The following is an 18,011-nucleotide window of genomic DNA, read 5'->3' as shown; positions in this document are numbered from 1 at the left end:
AAGTCTGTCATAAAACATTACTAAAAAGCAATTGTATTTAATTATACTTAAATAAATTCCCTTGAATTTTCTCCAAAGTATCAGTTTTGCAAGACAGGAAAAATAAAACTAGTATATTGCCTTCAGGCAGCTCAAAAAACAAAAGGACTTTCAAATGGGGAAAAAATGTTACCTTTAACACTACAGTTACTCAGTTCTATTGGAATCTATCAGAACTGTGCAGGACCTTAGAATTCATCTATGCTAAATATTCATTTTGGAAACAAGGAATCAGAAATATAAAGAGGTCTAAGTGACTTATTTAAGGTCACATAGCCAGTTAGAGGCAAAGCTGCCATTAGAACACAGACCTTCTGACTATGAGGTTAATTATATTCTCCACACTACCTCCAAATGCCCACTCTCTGGAAAACTGCCTGTTAGGATTTCTTCTTAACACACTCATGAAAGCCTAGAAAATTTCTGTCTCGTACAAACAGGCCCCTTTCCTTCCTGACCTTCTCTTGCAAGACTACTAAAGGGGACAGACAGGCCATACCTCCCATATGCTCTACAGAGCTCTGATGCTTTCTGGTTATGAAGAACACACCTCAGCAGAGCTGAAAGACTCAAAAGTCTAATCTTCTGACCCTTTTCTTTCTATATTACCCTAAGAGGCATGGAGAGACTAAGGGAATGAGCCATAGAACAAAGATCGTTTAAGAGTGGCAGAGGGAGGGAGGAAAATGAATTACAATAGAGAGGAGAAAGGGCAAAAGAGAAAATAAAAGGTGCAGAGAAAAGCTGTGACCTTCTCTGCCTAGAGAAGAAAGAGATAGAAATACCAGTTATTAACTGTTCCCTTTACCTCTCCCTTGAATATTGTGGAAAACGTAGATGTGGAAAAACACCAAGGGAAGTGAAGTTACTTGATATCTTAAAAATGTGAGAAACTCAAAGACAGTGAAAGTGTGTGCTGGAAAGGTATTTATGAAGCTTCATGGAAACTGTACTGGGCTGGAAAGGGAGGGGGAAGGTGGTGAATAAGGTAAAGGAAGACTGAAAAGTTGATAGAACAGAACCATTAATCAGCCAGGATATGCAAGAAGAGAAATTTATTTGGGAAGAAAGATAGAATGTTGGACCTGAAGTGCCTGGGAACATCCTGAGAAAGATCAGTAAGCAGTTGATAACACAGGCCTAGAAGCCAATGGTCAAAGCAAAAAAAAAAGTAGCTGTAAACTTGCAGAGTGAACCAGAACCCTAGAGGGCCAAAAGATACGGGCTTAGTGAAAAGGGCTTTGAATCAGTAATAACGGCTGCTTTAAGAATTTTTCTAAGGGGAATGTATTCTTTCCTTACCAGGACAGAGTAAAGACTATGTTAAGCCAGGGGCAAGAGTACTAGTAGCACTCGCTCCATTTACCTTTCGGCTATCTCCTACTTCCTCCCTACTTCCTCTCTTCCTTATCTCTGCCTCCTTCCAATCTTCTCTGGGTTGTTTCTCTCTCCCAATATCTCCTCGAAGTACAAGTAACACTATCAGAAGATATGAACAGAAAGTTACTAAGCTACAGTAGCTATCTGATGCTTCTCTTCTGCTAAGTGCAGATAACTTACAAACCAAGCTGAAATAACAAAGAAAACACTAAATGTAAGTACCAACCTCAGAGTTTACAAAGCAGCTCAAAATACAAATCGAGGCAGCTTGGCAGTGGCTGGTGATAACAGCACTTGCAAAAGCATTGTTGGAATGGAACAGCAGGAACAGCCCAGCAACAGCCAGTAATGGTAACTCATATGATGGCAATTTTAGGGCAGGGGGCCAGGTGCAGCCCAGAGGGGATGGGAGATGGGCTACATACAGAGGATTAATTGAATAAGTATATTGAGAACAATAGGAACCAGACTTTTCAGTGGTAGAGAAGGAAGATATAAAGAGGAGAAAAGATAAAATGAACTCCGTGATATTGTATCTGAATTGGAACTACCACTGCAAATTCATGGTTTATATCTAAAGAAATAAATATAAATGTAAAAGGACACACACACACACACACACACACACACACACACACACACACTTTCTAGCTCTGTCCACTGAGAAGGCCCCAGGGTAGCAACACCACAATAGCAATGAGCGTATCCAGCATTCAGATCTTGGTTTCTATACACCACTCTCCTTGAAGAAGTGATTCATTCCAGGCCTGAGGCAGTGGAAGTACAAGTTGAAGCTGGAAACATTTTGTTGTGCCAGAAAGTAAGGAAGGGTTCAGAGAATGATAAGGACATGACAAAAAGACAAAGAAACTGCTCAAAGGGGCTCCCCTGGCCAAATTGAAGCCAATCTAATAACAAAATAAATAATGACAGCAACAAATTGAAAAAAATAGAAATCCATAAGTAAATAATTAAGGGAAAGCTCTTCCGTAAAGTAGAATGCCAAGTAATAAATGTAGAAGGAACGATAGAGTTAGAAACATTACCATCATTTGGCAACCACCATAATAATAATTCAAGCAAGAATCATCAATGGATACTAAAACCAGAAGGTGAAGGTGGGATGAGAAATAGGTTATTTTTATAGTTAATGCAGCTCCACATAGGACATTTGTTGATTATAAAGGAAAAAATAAATAAATTTATAATGGAGAAATATAGCAGACACTATCTTAATCAAGTGATTCATATAAATATCACTAGTAAGGGAACAAATCTACATAGTTTGCCACCTAACAGGATGCAATGATATTGCTGCCAAAAATGCATAACTGGGTTTAATTATGAAGAAATATCACACTACCAACTCAGTGATATGCTGCTAAATGTTGAACAACCAGCTATCCAGGGGTAAAAAGCTCTTGTTTATAGTGTTCCCTTATTCCCATGGTGTAAATAATCCTACCATGGCCAATTTCAAATACCAACTGACAACGCTGAAGACAGCATTGGGAAGAGATATACATATTCAGCTCTCACAAGTCACTTGGAGCTAGATCCAGAAAACCACGTGCACAAACCCAAATTAATAGACATTCTACAAAGTGACTGCTCTGTATCTTCAAAACTGTGAAAAACATGAAACTTGAGGAAAGACTGAAGTCTGTCCCACAATGAAGGAGACAAGACATGACCCCTGGATGTGGCACATGATCCCAGATTGATCCTTTTGCTGTAAAGGATAAATAGGGACAATTAACAGAACTGAACTGGATCTCTGGGGGAAGATATATGGGAGTTCTTTGCACTGTTCTCTCAACATTTCTGTAAGTTTGAAATTGTTTCAAAATAAAATTATATATTTTTAAAGGTACAAACTGATTACTTTAGATCTGAGCATCAGGGACATGCTGACAGGAGAAAATGTAGGAGGGCTAAGTTCCAATAAAGCAGGTTAAAGAGGGTCAAAAATTGTGACTGCTCCAGGCAAGGTTTAGTTTTACCACTGATTGCTATATCATTCATATTGTCATTAATTGCTGAAAGTAAGAACTTCACAGAATTATATTAATTTCTCAAAAGGAACATAGTTTACCAAGACTCATATGTTTAAGTAATTCTTCCCATTCCCTTACAAAAGGGCGTAAAGTTATTAGGGAAAGACAGTGGGAGTGAGAGATTTATATTTTAAATATATATATTGTGAAATTCTACTTAGAGTATATTTTTTAAAGGGAAGTAACTTCTATTTAAGTGAACTGAAAAATATGTAAAAAAAAAAAAATAAACTGGGGCTTCCCAGGTGGCGCAGTGGTTGAGAGTCCGCCTGCTGATGCAGGGGACACGGGTTTGTGCCCCGGTCGGGGAAGATCCCACATGCCGCGGAGCTGCTGGGCCCGTGAGCCATGGCCGCTGAGCCTGCGCGTCGGGAGCCTGTGCTCCACAACGGAAGAGGCCACAACAGTGAGAGGCCCGCGTACCGCAAAAAAAATAAAATAAAAAAAAAAATAAACTGAAGCGAGCTAAATATTTTGATTTTTTTCCTTTCTTTTTTTGGGGGGCAGGGGATCATTTAATAGAATTTCCTCCTTCTCAGGGGAGAATTTAGTGGGGTTTTTTTTGTAATTGCATTTTTTTTTGTAATTGTATTTTTTTTTTTTTTTACAGCATAGTGATTCAATATTAACAGCACTTTGATTTTAAAATAAACACATGATTCTAAATCATCATTCCCTATCAAAAACAAAAGCAGGATATAAAGAAGCTGGTTAGGAATTACTGTCCTACAATATAGAAAGAAATGGTACTTTTTAGTATTATCCACAGAAAGTTCTTACCTTTTGATAGCTACACTTTATGCATATAACACACTCACTTAATAAAACCAGAGTTAACAATAGTTTCTTAGACCAACCCAAACACTATGAGTCACAGGCACCTGGGCCGTGAGGTTAGTAGTATGTCGAAAATGGAGACATACAAGTCTACTATGATTTTATGTATTCCATGACAGAAACAGTATTTCCTGCATTTGGATTTTTTTAAAATTGAAGTAGAGTTGATATACAATATTATATTAGTTTCAGGTGTACAACATAGTGGTTCAGCATTTATATAATGCTGCACTGGATTCTGAACAAAAAGCATTTGCAAAGATACAATGTGCAATTTCACTGCCATGGTCATGGCTTATAGTTTTATAACTAGCTAATAACTAATTAACACTTGAATCTTTGGATGGCATGACCTGTGTAAAATTTTCTTTAAAGTATTATGCTTGACATTCAAGAAGGGTAGCTCTATGTCAAAAATACTCTTAGGAGGACATGACTTTACATGTAGTATAATTACCCTAGTTCCTTTGTGAGATATAGTGAGAGACAATTTGATTCTTTCCTAAAAAAATGCAAATAAATGTACAATCTACACCATAAGTAAATTATAAAACTGAATTTTTTCACATAAAAACTTTAGCCAAGGGCTTCCCTGGTGGCGCAGTGGTTGAGAGTCCGCCTGCCGATGCAGGGGACACGGGTTTGTGCCCCGGTCCGGGAAGATTCCACATGCCGCGGAGCGGCTGGGCCCGTGAGCCATGGCCACTGAGCCTGTGCGTCCGGAGCATGTGCTCCGCAACGGGAGAGGCCACAACAGTGAGAGGCCCGCGTACCGCAAAAAAAATATATATATAAATATAAATATAAATATAAATATAAATATATATATATATATATATCAAATGTATTGTGTCAAACATGAAAACCACTGTGTTTCTATATTTAAAAACCTAGTCAGGTAATCAAGAACACTCATGATACTCTGTCCTGCCATGGCAAAAGCGTTGGAAGTATTTGTTGGTGCTCTCAAAAATATTCAGAGGTATACAAATTGAGCCAACTGAAGATCATCCTTTCAGTATTAAAGGACATTAGAGTTGCTAGGGGGAAGTTAACAGCAGCAGATAACTCTTGTTCTAGAACATAGTATGAAATTTCTGGCCTTGCTCTCATTTGCACAAGGTTAGGAATCAAGGAGGAGAGGAGGTTAGAGAAACAAAATGCATAAAATCTCAGATATAAGAAAATGACACAGGGGCCTACATATAACCATCACTGCTATCTGGAGCTATGCATACACCTTGATTACATGCTAATATAGCCCTTCAAAGACTTTTGGGACCCTGTGTTTCTCTAAGTATCCTCTGCCATACATAAGTTTCAGAGGTGTGTATCAAATTGGGTTTATTTATAGTACCTGTAATCTTTTTAGGACCAGTCCAACTCTAAAATACAGTGACTCTAGCAAATTTAGTAAGTTATCTAGTTGTGGCCTTAAAAATCTGGGATATATTGGCATTTACACGGTCTTCATCCTTGTCTGTGGAAGACATCCAATAGACCTTCACCCAGTCTATAGCTTAAATGACTGAACTTTTTAAACTACAGTTAGTGAAAACCAAATTTTAATCCCTGTATCAAAAATTTCTGGTGGAACTGCATACCATTTTAACTTATTTTATGCAGTATACTCCATTCTGTGAAGAAAATCAATTTACTGAATCTAATTTTCACTTTAGTGTTAAAAACAGCAAATACGGAAGCTAAACAGAACAGAAATCTTCAAGGTAGGTCAGTCACACATAGGAATTAACAAGTAACCTCGTTTTATTCTGATATCTGTCTCTAATTCACCAAGTCAATTTATATAAGTTACTTTTTCTACTCAAAAAAGAGCATAATTTCTACTGACTTTGTTTTAATGATATTGTGATCATCAAATGAATCTTAAAGGACATGAAAGAGTACTTAGGATCCATTTGAATTTTGAGATAGGTATTATGCTGAAGAGATGTAAAATCTACTCTTTTAAATATTTATTTATTTTTGGCTGTGTTGGGTCTTCGTTGCTGTGCATGGGCTTTCTCTAGTTGCACGAGCAAGGGGTACTCTTCATTGTGGTGCGTGGGCTTCTCATTGCGGTGGCTTCTCTTGTTGCAGAGCACTGGCTCTAGGTGCGTGGGCTTCAGTAGTTGTGTCTCGCGGGCTCTAGAGTGCAGGCTCAGTGGTTGTGGTGCATGGGCTTAGTTGCTCCATGGCATGTGGGATCTGCCCGGACCAGAGGTGAACCTCTGTCCCCTGCATTGGCAGGCGGATTCTTAACCACCAGGAAAGCCCCACAATCTAGAGGTAATTCTTCCTATTTAATCTTTCTAGTAGCAACTATAATTATGCTAATTTAAGACAATTAACTGATATTAAAGGGCTAAATCCTTAGGAAATACAGTCGATTTCTACATCTTTTCTAATTGATACTTTGTTTGCCTTAGTTTTCTCAGGTTTGTAGAATCCCTTTACAATAATTCCCAATTTTTTTCAAATAAGAAATACTATGCCTTATTTTAAAAAGAATAGTTTTATCTTGAGAATGAAATGAACTTAGAGATGATAATAAGTAGGGCCTTTCCACCATATAAATACAGGATGTTAAAAATGGTAGTTTTCATTCTAACATCTAGAAGACCATCAAGTCACCAAATACAAAGCTTAGATATTTGTGTGGTTATGCATTTATTTTCTCATCAGTTATACTAATTCAGATACCTTAATGGAAGCATCCAGCTTTTCAACTTGTTATCACCAGAAACAATTTTAAGTCTCAGTTGATATTTCAGTTTAAGCCCTTTCTGATTTATCAAAGCCTGAAACACCAAGACATCATCAAGATTCCAGAACTCAGTTTAGAACTTCTAAAACTAACATTTTTAAGATCTTTTTGTACCCAATATTTAAAACAGTCTCATTCATATGCTGGCAAACTAGGTCGCAAATGAGACAGCTGAAAATACTGCATCTTTAAAAACATTTAGATTATAGTTGTCATGATTAAAGGGAATAAATCCAAAGGGATTTAGCCATTATAATATCAATTAGTAGTAGTCAAGGTCATGCTACAGCCCCAAAAGAGGAAAATTAAACTCTGAAACTCGTTTGACTAGAGAAACATGGTAGAATTCTAAAGGCACCAACCTGTTAATTTAGGAGGATTCTGAATACTACATAATAATACAACACCAGTTTCAGACAATGAAAACAACTAAATGATCCCCCCAAAGCAAAACATATCCACTATGCTATTTATAATTGCTTAACAGAAAGTCTTGAGAAATGTTTAAGAAATTGACTCTGCGGTGATAAAACTATCATATCTTTACTGTCAGAAAGTAGAGCTATTTACATACATTAAAAAAAAAGACTAACAAAGAGAGAGAGAGAGAGACAGAATCCAACCCAAGTTAAAAACAAAACAAAACAGGGATTTCCCTGGCCGCCCAGTAGTTAAGATTCTGTGCTTCCAATGCAGGGGGTGCAGGTACGACCTCTGGTTGGGGAACGAAGATTCCACATGCCAGCGCTGTGCGGCCAAAAAAATTCCCACAAAAAGCAAAAAACAAAACCAAACCTGTATCTTCTCTGGAAGAAGACTAAGTGGCTGAAAAAGTCAGAGAATCAACTTAATGCCACATTACTGCAAACTATCAATATTAAAATTTGGGAAAATTTCCCCCAAAATTACAATCAATAAGAATATGCCACGATACAACTGCTTAAAATTGTATAATGCATGATAAACTTTATCATAAGAGCACAATCACAAACTGATAAAACAATGATATTAGTAGAGAAGTTAACAAAAGTGACCGTAAATAATTACTTGCAGTATCCCTTTTCTTGATTTCAACTTTCATCAGTTTTGGTAAATTTTTATTATGGTACAAACTAAACAAAAAACCCAAAGTACAAAAACAGAATTTCATATTATAGTATATATTTTATTCTTTCAAATAACAATATCTATATGTTTTATTTTAGATAATTGAGGCTAAAAAAAGTCATACAACTCACATGCTGTATTAAGAAAGCCAATTTTACCTATAGTGCCGATAAAAATAAAATACCCAATTTAATAGAAATAAAATAGTGCTTGAGAAATCACAAAAGAAACTAAAACCAAAAAATCCTAACTGAATATACTTTGATGGTATATATTCATTCTCATATAGATGTATTTACATATATATCAAAGTAAATTTTTATGGTCTCTATTTTTCATTACCTATAGCATTATAACTTATCAAAATAAAATCCATAATAGGGCTGTCATATTTAAAGTCATTAGTACTCATTACCTGAGACTGGAGTGCCAGAAAAGGGATAGTGCATTTCTATGCCATATGAAGTCTTGAATAAATACAAACCCTGATAAAAAGAAAGCAGCATGCCAGAGATCTCTGAAGACAGCGCCAACGCTGTAAGCGGTGCTTGTACCGTGGCTCTGAACTGCTCCCTCCTGTGTGTTATCTGTGGTACTAGAACCATCTCCTTCCCTATGTACTTCCAAATGGGCTGCTTTTCTTAATTTCCTTCATTAGAAGAGATTAAGAGTGGAAGGTAGCTTTAAAATTTTAACAACCACTTTCTCGGTAGTACATTTAAAAATTTGCTAAACATAAACACAGGAACTTTAATACATAGTAAAATTCAGATTGCTGGATAAAAGTTATGCCAAATATTAAGTATATATTCAAGGCCAATTTCTATAAATGTTAAGGTATTGTTCCTTGCTCATACTGACAGGTCAGTGGACATTACGTTGTAAGGACAGCATTGGACAGATATTTACAAAAGCATTCCTTCACTATTTAAATGCCACCTACTGGCAGATGAAGAAAAGAAAATGTAAATTGGAGAGAATTGTAATCTGTGTGATCAGCAGTGCTATTTATCTAATGAGGTATTATGTTTTTTCAAAATAAAGAGGGCTTAAATCTCAATATCCCAAAACTGCAAATGTCACAATCTCTTAGGAACAATATTCAAAAGAGGAATTGCTCCCAAAGACCCTTAAAACAGAACTCCATTGTGCTAAGTGGCCAGTAAGACTTGCTATGCTTACTTAGTCAAAGAGCAATATTAAACAGCTTCAAATGACATTTAATAAATGGAATTTAGCTGAAAAATTTCCCTGACTTTTGTTTTTGCCAAAGTACAAGACTTTGTAAACAGTGGGAATTATTAGCAATGCCAGCTAATGTGTATTCCCTACATTGATATTAAGTGCCTCAGCAATGAGCTTCAAGAAAGAAAACAAAAACAGGTATGGGGTCTCAAAATGACTCTGAAGCAAATAACAGAAACTAAATCATTCAGTAGCTGATTCTGAAGCTCACTGCTTTATTTTAAAAAGCAACTTTACAAGATAACATTTTATTCAAGTCAAGAACAAGCTTGGATTCAAATTACAAAAATCTACAAAAAGATCACTTTTAAACAGACAGTACCTTCTCCTTTTACCTCCTGTACTTAGCGGAGGTTTAGGTGTTCTCGTTGAAACAATCTGGCAGTGCACAGTTCCCAGGAGCAGCATCAGCCATATCGGCCCAATCACTTCCGTCAGAGGTATGCTATGTGGGCTAGAAGCGGAACAGAATAGTACTATTGCAGCAACTATAAAAAGGGAAAGAAAATACATTTAATTATAGATCTGACAGTCACTTCCTCAAAACTGTAAAAATTGCTCTAACATTGTTCTTTGCCAGATAATTTTTCTAAATTTAAATGAGTCTAAAAGTTACTCCAGACAAGCTCTTTCAGACTATTTTATTGTTTGCCCCTGGCTAACCATGCCATTCAGAAATAAATTCTCAGAACAGGGTAACAGCCAACATGATCTCTAAAGTACACAACTTAATACTTCAATGAAAACTAGACACATAAATCTAAAGACATTCTTGGTAAGATCACAGACACCCTCCTCAGTTTAGAGGAAATGGGGGACATATAAAGAAATAATTAAAACACCTGTAATGGACTGAATTGTGCCCCCCACCTCCATTCCAAATGTTGAAGTCCTGACCCCCAATGTGACTATCTTAGCAGATAGGGCCTATATGATGTAATAAAGGCTGAATGAAATCATAAGGGTAGGGCCTTAATCCAAAAGGACCAGTGTCCCTATAAGAGAAAGAGATACCAGAAATCTCTCCCAGCTCATGCACAAAAGAAAGGCCACGTGAGGATACGGCAAGAAGGTGGCCGTCTACAAGTCAGGAAAAGAAACCTCCAACAGACACCAATCCCGACAGCACCTTGAGCTTGGACCTCCAGAACTGTGAGAAAATAAATTTCTGTTGTTTAAGTCCCGCAGTCTGTAGTATTTTGTTATAGTAGCCTGAGTAGACTAAGAGAGTATGATAGATAGGAAAGATATGTAATTAAACCGGAGGTTTATTAAGGAATTCTGATGACTAACTCTCAGAGCTAATGTAACTCTGAGGGAATAAGGAGTTGACCAAGTACGTAAAAGGAAAAAAGGGCTACCCAGGCAAAGAGAGTTATCCCAAAAGCATATAGGTTACAAAAAAAAGGTATAGAATGGTTAAGAAAGAGTAAAGAGCTAATTTAGTCTGGTTAAAATTGGAGAGAAATTCAATAAGAGACTGACTGAAAACTTGGCTTTTTATCTTGAAGGCAATGATAATTAGGAAAATTTAGAACTTAAGAGGCTGGTTTGGATTTGTAATTCAGGACAGAAGGTAAAAGACTTAAGGGCATGACAGAAGCCAGAAGTAGGGATGGAGCTGAGAATACATAGTTGAGATACTTAAAAGGCATGTGACTGAAGTGAAAAACTGTAAGTAATTATATAAACCCAGTCTGACTGCAAATGATTCTTCTACTCTTCAGGAGATGAAGGTGGGATAGAGAATGAGGACATAACTCAGAGCACTATACCCTACTCAACATGCAAGGAGGTGGAAGCACAGGGGTTTCTAAAGGCACTAGCAGACTGCTGAGGGTCATTAGGGTCATATCACAGCTTTGTCACTGGCTACGTAACTTGGAACAGGTTAAGTCACTTTTTACTTTTAATATTTATTTATTTAGGCTGCGCCTGATCTTAGTTGTGGCACACGGGATCTTTGCTGCAGCATGTAGGATCTTTAGCTGCGGCATGTGGGATTTTTAGTTGCAGCACCCAGGCTCTTTTTTTGTCATTGTTGTTATGGCATGCAGGCTCTTAGTTGCAGCATGTAGCATCTAGTTCCCTGACCAGGGTTCGAACCCGGGCCCCCTGCATTGGGAGTGCAGAGTCTTAACCATTGGACCACCAGGGAAGTCCCCAGGTCACTTTTTAAACTAAGCTTTGCTAGGAAAGTGTTCAGTGTTCAATCTTTATACACACTAATAATGTTAAACTTCGGTTTGGAACTGAAAATACCTCTTTTTCATTCCTGATCTAAGCTGTGTTCCCTAACCGTAACCTTATTTAATTTAGGCAAGCCAGTAAGTGAATTTCAGCCAAAGTATGTGAACTAGTTACACTGCAAACTTGTCTGCCTTCAAATACTAGAAAGCAACAATATCAAAAAAGCACAATGCACAGTGGTTACAATGAATGGTATTGATTAATTATCACTCTCATAAGCAATTGCAATTTCTGACCACTTTAGAACAAAGTGTTCTCCTCTAGGTAAACTAGATAGCCTTAGAAGATAACTACAAGTTCACTCCCTCTTATGTATATAAGATATACCCTGGCTTAAAAAAAACAACTTTACCTAAATAGAAGTCTTTCATTTTTATTGTATTTTCCTTTACTTAAAAGATATTATCTTTTCCTTAGCGTTTGTTGATAAAATATATTTAAATAATCATTCAGGATTATGATTGTGTTTTTCTAAAAAAAATAAAAGACATTAAAGAGACTGAAAGGGTACCACCAAACTAAAATCGTTGCTTTGTTAGAGCGATGGAATGTGAGCGGCCTCTTCTTTTAGGCTGCAAGCGCTCAGGAGCGCTGGGCATTTTGCACTGCAGGCTGCTGTGATGGGAGGCAGAGTCCCAGAGGTGTGACGCATGTGGCTCGAGGTCCGACTGCCTGGGCTCGACCTGGGCTCTGCTACCCTTGGTGACTGTGTGGCTTTGGGCCCTTGGGTCCTTCAGGTCCTGTGTCTATAAGCTAGGCATAATAATAGTACCCATTCTTCACTGGGTTGTTGTGAGTACTAAATGAGTGTCTGTGAAATGCACTTAGAACAGTACATGGTACGTAGAATTTCAATACAGAATGAGGACAGTCTCAGAATACAAAGGTTAAGAGGAAAAACAAAAACACTGCTGAGAAAGGAAAAATGAACTTCAAGGCTGCATAAAAAAAAGACTGGTGTGCAGTCAGAATGGCCATCATCAAAAAATCTACAAACAATAAATGCTGGAGAGGGTGTGGAGAAAAGGGAACCCTCTTGCACTGTTGGTGGGAATGTAAATTGATACAACCACTATGGAGAACAGTATGGAGGTTCCTTAAAAAACTAAAAATAGAACTACCATATGACCCAGCAATCCCACTACTGGGCATATACCCTGAGAAAACCATAATTCAAAAAGAGTCATGTACCACAATGTTCACTGCAGCTTTATTTACAATTGCCAGGACATGGAAGCAACCTAAGTGTCCCTCAACAGATGAATGGATAAAGAAGATGTGGCACATACATACAATGGAATATTACTCAGCCATAAAAAGAAACGAAATTGAGTTATTTGTAGTGAGATGGATGGACCTAGAGTCTGTCATACAGAGTGAAGTAAGCCCAAAAGAGAAAAACAAATACTGTATGCTAACACATATATATGGAATCCAAAAACAAAAAAAAGGTCATGAAGAACCTAGGGGCAGGACGGGACTAAAGACACAGACCTACTAGAGAATGGACTTGAGGACACGGGGAGGGGGAAGGGGAAGCTGAGATGAAGTGAGAGAGTGGCATGGACATATATACACTACCAAATGTAAAACCGATAGCTGGTGGGAGGCAGCCACATAGCACAGGGAGATCAGCTCGGTGCTCTGTGACCACCTAGAGAGGTGGGATAGGGAGGGTGGGAGGGAAGGAGACGCAAGAGGGAGGAGATATGGGGATATATGTATATGTATAGCTGATTCACTTTGTTATACAGCAGAAACTAACACACCATTGTAAAGCAATTATACTCCAATAAAGGTGTTTAAAAAAAAATGACTGGTGTGTATGTGTATGTTGGGCTGCATTTGGAAGAGACTGTAATTTTAAAAAATCCTCTCAATTTGTATTTTTCTTTAGCCATCCACAGATTCAAATTTTCATAAAGTTAGTTTGGAAAATAACTGCTTTGTTTTCTCCAAAATTTTAAATACCAAACTAGTTGTGTCTTATTAAATGAAATATCACAATAAATGTTTATTTTCATACTCAGTAGTAGTTAGCATATGTTAGAAATAAAAAAACCTTAGTAATCCTAAGAACAAAATATGCTGAAAGTTAAAAGCAAAATGCACTTCTATCAATTATACCTTGAAGAAGATAAAGGACCAGAAGCCAGAAAAAGATGACTTTTGATGTTACTTGTAACCACCACCGGAAGAAAAAGGGAAAAAATACAACGCGAACAATTCCCTTTCTAGTCAGAGAAGTCCATGGACTTTCAGGTTTTGCCTTAGCAAATGCAGACCCTGAGAAAAGTAACAAAATGACAGAGAACATTTATTACTCTTTAATTTCCTTAAAGAAACAATTTCAACATTTGAAGAACAATAAAACATGAAATTTTATTTTGTACTATGAGTGGGAAATGTCCAATTTTGGATAGGAGACACTTTTAAAAACATTATTCATGTTATCATATTAACTCAGGTACTTTGAAAAAAAAAATTTTTAACTGAATAACAGCAAAATTTCTCCCACATATTTTATAAATACAAGACAATGTTCAAATGTCAGTTCCAGTTAGGAATTAAAATTACCACTTTAATTTTTATAACAAGCCTTATAGTTTGCTAGGCAAATATGAGCTGCTTTTCTTTTACACTTATTAGTTCTTGGAATGATTCTTAGTGGGAGAAAAGACTAGCCAGTGGTATTTAAATGCTTCCATCCTCTCTTTTTTTTATACTACTTCTGACTTCATTTAGACTCACATTGCTTCTATTTCTACAAATATATATATCTAACCCATTTTGAATTCTGTTTCTTCAAGGTCAATTTCTAACTTCATTAAACATTTGTTTATTCAAGACTCACCTCTTACAAGATCGACATCTATGAGATCTGGTTTCACATGTGCTGTTTTCTTTGGTTTATTCCTTAATCCCTGTAATATATTAAAAGTAGTACTGATAAGAGAGCAGATCTTTAAAGTCCTCATCACAAGGAAACAAAAATTGTAACTATGTATGGGGACAATTATTTAAACTAGACTTACTGTGGGGATCATTTCTCAATGTATAAAATATCGAAGAATTATGGTTTACACCTGAAACTAATATGTCAATTATAACTCAATAAAAATGTAGTATTGAAATTCATTATATATACATATATTTTTAAAACCCAGAATCAACGCTTAAAAATTTCAATTAAAAAGGAAAACTTTAAGTAATATAATGGACAAAAACTAACACTTTATATATTTGTTACAAAGGGAACACAACTGTAGTATTACAATAAATTTTATTACCTTCCCAAAGGATAAATTTAGGCACATATGCAACATGTCAGGCCTATTTATTACTAAAAGCATAATTCTAAAACAAAGACTACTGCTACCAATCAATTTGGATTACAGCCTGAGACGGTCCAGGAGACTGTGGTGCCCCAGTTTTGCACAGGAAAGTGTTGAAGCTGGCTAGGAGAGCAGTGGCCCTCAAGGGCCCTTAAGGTGTGATGCTGGGGGCATTCCTGCAGAAAGCAGTGGATCACAGCGCTGAGAACAGACAGGGATGCAGACTTCTTAGCAGATGCCAGCATGTAGGGGTGAGACCCAGAGAGGATGATGCACATCTCATGGTTGCCACTATTTTCACATGCCAACCACTAACCAGACCACAATGCAACCTTATCACCTCATAACTTAGATGCCATGCCCAATAGGAGGAGGAGGGAGAAGGCAGAAATCATGAATTGAATTAGTTTCAACTTGGAATTATTGAACACTAAGATTAAGTTTCTGCCATCAGTGTACAGAGTTAGAGTAGGGGTAGAGATCAAAATCAATGAAAAAACTATCAAAAAATAAATTACATTTTATTTATTTATTTATTTTGCGATACGCGGGCCTGTCACTGTTGTGGCCTCTCCCGTCGCGGAGCACAGGATCCGGACGCGCAGGCTCAGTGGCCATGGCTCACGGGCCCAGCCGCTCTGCGGCATGTGGGATCTTCCCGGACCGGGGCACGAACCCGTGTCCCCTGCATCGGCAGGCGGACTCTCAACCACTGCGCCACCAGGGAAGCCCTAAATTACACTTTATAACTTAAGACCAGGATGTTAAGAATTGGAGGAGCTTAGGCTAAACTCCTCGGAATGCAAGTGCTGAGCGATGACACAGTGTTTCAATGATTTGCTTATTGTTCATTCAATCAACCAAGTAACCTGGTTGTTTAGTCCTAATCCAAGTAACAATGACCCCTTAAATTAAAAATTTGATCAAGTACTGCTTTTATCTAAAACAAAGAATAAGACAGCATTTGAGCTCAGAATTAACTGATAATTAACTGAGATGTTTAAACCAAAAATGTACCCTGAAATCAAGATGCAATTAACCTCTGAACTCCTTCAAATAGTCTGTCCATGTGAAGTTGCAAACTACCCAGATACAAAAACAAAAGAGAAAGAAGGGTGAGGGTTGAAGACATAGCCATGATGATCTTATATACAGTCAATCCTCATATTCATAGATTCCATATTTGCAAATTCACCTATTCACTAAAATTTATTGGTCCCTAAAATCAATACTTGCTGTGATTTTGCAGTCATTTGCAGATATGCATAGAGTAAGAGTGGCAAAAAATTTGAGTCACTCAATGTTCACATTTCCAGCTGAGGTCAAACAAGGCAACACTCTGTCTTCTTGTTTCAGCTCTCCTGTTTCAGTTCCTTTTCACAGTCTATTTAATGTCAAATCTTTTGCATTTTTTGTATTTTGTCGGTAATTTTGTGGTTTAAAATGGTCCCCTAGATAGTGTTGACATGCGGTCCAGTGTTCCTACGTACAAGAAGGCTGTGACGTGCCTCACTGAGAAAATGTGTTAGGTAAGCTCTATTCAGGCATGAGCTGTTGGCCATGAGTTCAATGTTAATGGATCAACAACATATATTAAATAAGTTCTCATAAAACAAGGTTATGTATTGATCAGTTGACCAAAGTGTTGTGACTACGGACTCGCAGGAACTTAACTCTGTATTTCTCCTAAGAGCAATAGTCAATATTCACTAATTCAGTGTTCATGGCGACTTGCAAGAACATAACTACTGCAAATAATAAGAAACAACTCTATCTGTACTTCATTTCCCATTTTAATGTCATGACAGAGTGGCTGATAGACTATAAATCATTCCCAATATTTTGCAAATTGGAAAGGCAGTACTAATAATATATTTAAACAAAAATTCATTAATCAAGCACTATTCAAATTTGGCATCAAGTTTATTATGATATTTTACTTTTATTAATGCCAACAAATTTGAAAACAGTAACATATTTTAATTTACTTCTGTCTTTTATGTATTATTTTTCTAGCACTTTGAAAATAACCTTACTGCCAATGTTTATAACAAATCTGAAGCTTAATTTACTGCTGTATACCTAGAATTTTCATCAAGATTGTTTTAAAAACTTAAAGCCCTTATAAAAGGAACAGTAAATTGTTTTGATTTATGCAATTATGTTGTTTTTCAACATGCTCATTCTACTTGACCTTTTTAATATGTGGTTCATTTCCTATTTTATGTTTTATTAAAACATTTATTTTGAGCCACATTGTAGTCATAGCATAACTGTCAACTTCGACAAAACTTCCCCCTCAAGGTAGCCTATCAGAATATGTAAAAGGTTTAAAGAAAGATAAAAAAAAAGTTCACTGACAAATCTTCTAACATTAGTGAGTTTATTCACAAAAATAAAATATATTAGGACCAAGGTGTCAGCCTTCATAAAAGGTGATTTTAATTAAGTAGATATTTTAAGTTGGACAATTTTTAAATTGGTTTAAACTACGTTCACACAAAACAGCATAGCTTTTAGTACTAAATATAATTATGAACCTTCAAGAAATTTAAGTGAGTGAACAAACAAAAAAGGAAAACTAACTTAGTTTCAGAAAAAGATTTTTTAAACTACTGGTTTAACTAGAAAGTAGAAATTATCAAGTACTGGGCTTCCCTGGTGGTGCAGTGTTTGAGAGTCCGCCTGCCGATGCAGGGGACATGGGTTCGTGCCCCAGTCTGGGAAGATCCCACATGCCGCGGAGCGGCTCGGCCCGTGAGCCATGGCCACTGAGCCTGCGCGTCCGGAGCCTGTGCTCCACAACGGGAGAGGCCAACAGTGAGAGGCCCGCGTACCGCAAAAAAATAAATAAATAAATAAATTAAAATTATCAAGTACTATGAATACAACTAATCTCCAAGAATCCAAGTAATATATTCTTTCTTGAATATACACTTACACTCCTATAGTACATTCCTAAAGGGCAATGACACAAATAGTATGAAGTTTTGA

The 18,011-nt window shown here is 36.9% G+C and overlaps 1 protein-coding gene and 1 non-coding gene across 12 annotated transcripts in view; both read right to left on the bottom strand.

Moving 5' to 3' along the window:
* Window positions 1-18,011, bottom strand: part of PHTF2 (putative homeodomain transcription factor 2) — a 168,459-nt gene that overhangs the window by 89,814 nt on the left and 60,634 nt on the right. For 10 of the 11 annotated variants that reach the window (XM_067746052.1, XM_067746044.1, XM_067746049.1 and 7 more), the window contains 4 exons: window positions 14,537-14,606; window positions 13,810-13,968; window positions 9,755-9,920; window positions 8,672-8,836 (listed from right to left, as the gene is read on the bottom strand). In XM_067746052.1, the coding sequence (XP_067602153.1) occupies window positions 8,672-8,836; window positions 9,755-9,920; window positions 13,810-13,968; window positions 14,537-14,606 (560 nt within the window). The remainder of the gene's footprint in view (window positions 1-8,671; window positions 8,837-9,754; window positions 9,921-13,809; window positions 13,969-14,536; window positions 14,607-18,011) is intronic. The other variant, XM_067746055.1, reaches the window with a different exon arrangement.
* On the bottom strand, window positions 11,518-11,590 carry TRNAG-CCC (transfer RNA glycine (anticodon CCC)). Its single transcript has one exon. It is a non-coding gene; the product is annotated as a tRNA-Gly (tRNA).

The sequence above is a fragment of the Pseudorca crassidens genome, chromosome 8 (genome assembly GCF_039906515.1).
Source record: "Pseudorca crassidens isolate mPseCra1 chromosome 8, mPseCra1.hap1, whole genome shotgun sequence".
Lineage (NCBI taxonomy): Eukaryota > Metazoa > Chordata > Mammalia > Artiodactyla > Delphinidae > Pseudorca > Pseudorca crassidens.
The sequence above is the reverse complement of the archived record's forward strand: the minus strand, read 5'-3'. Positions and strand labels throughout refer to the sequence as shown.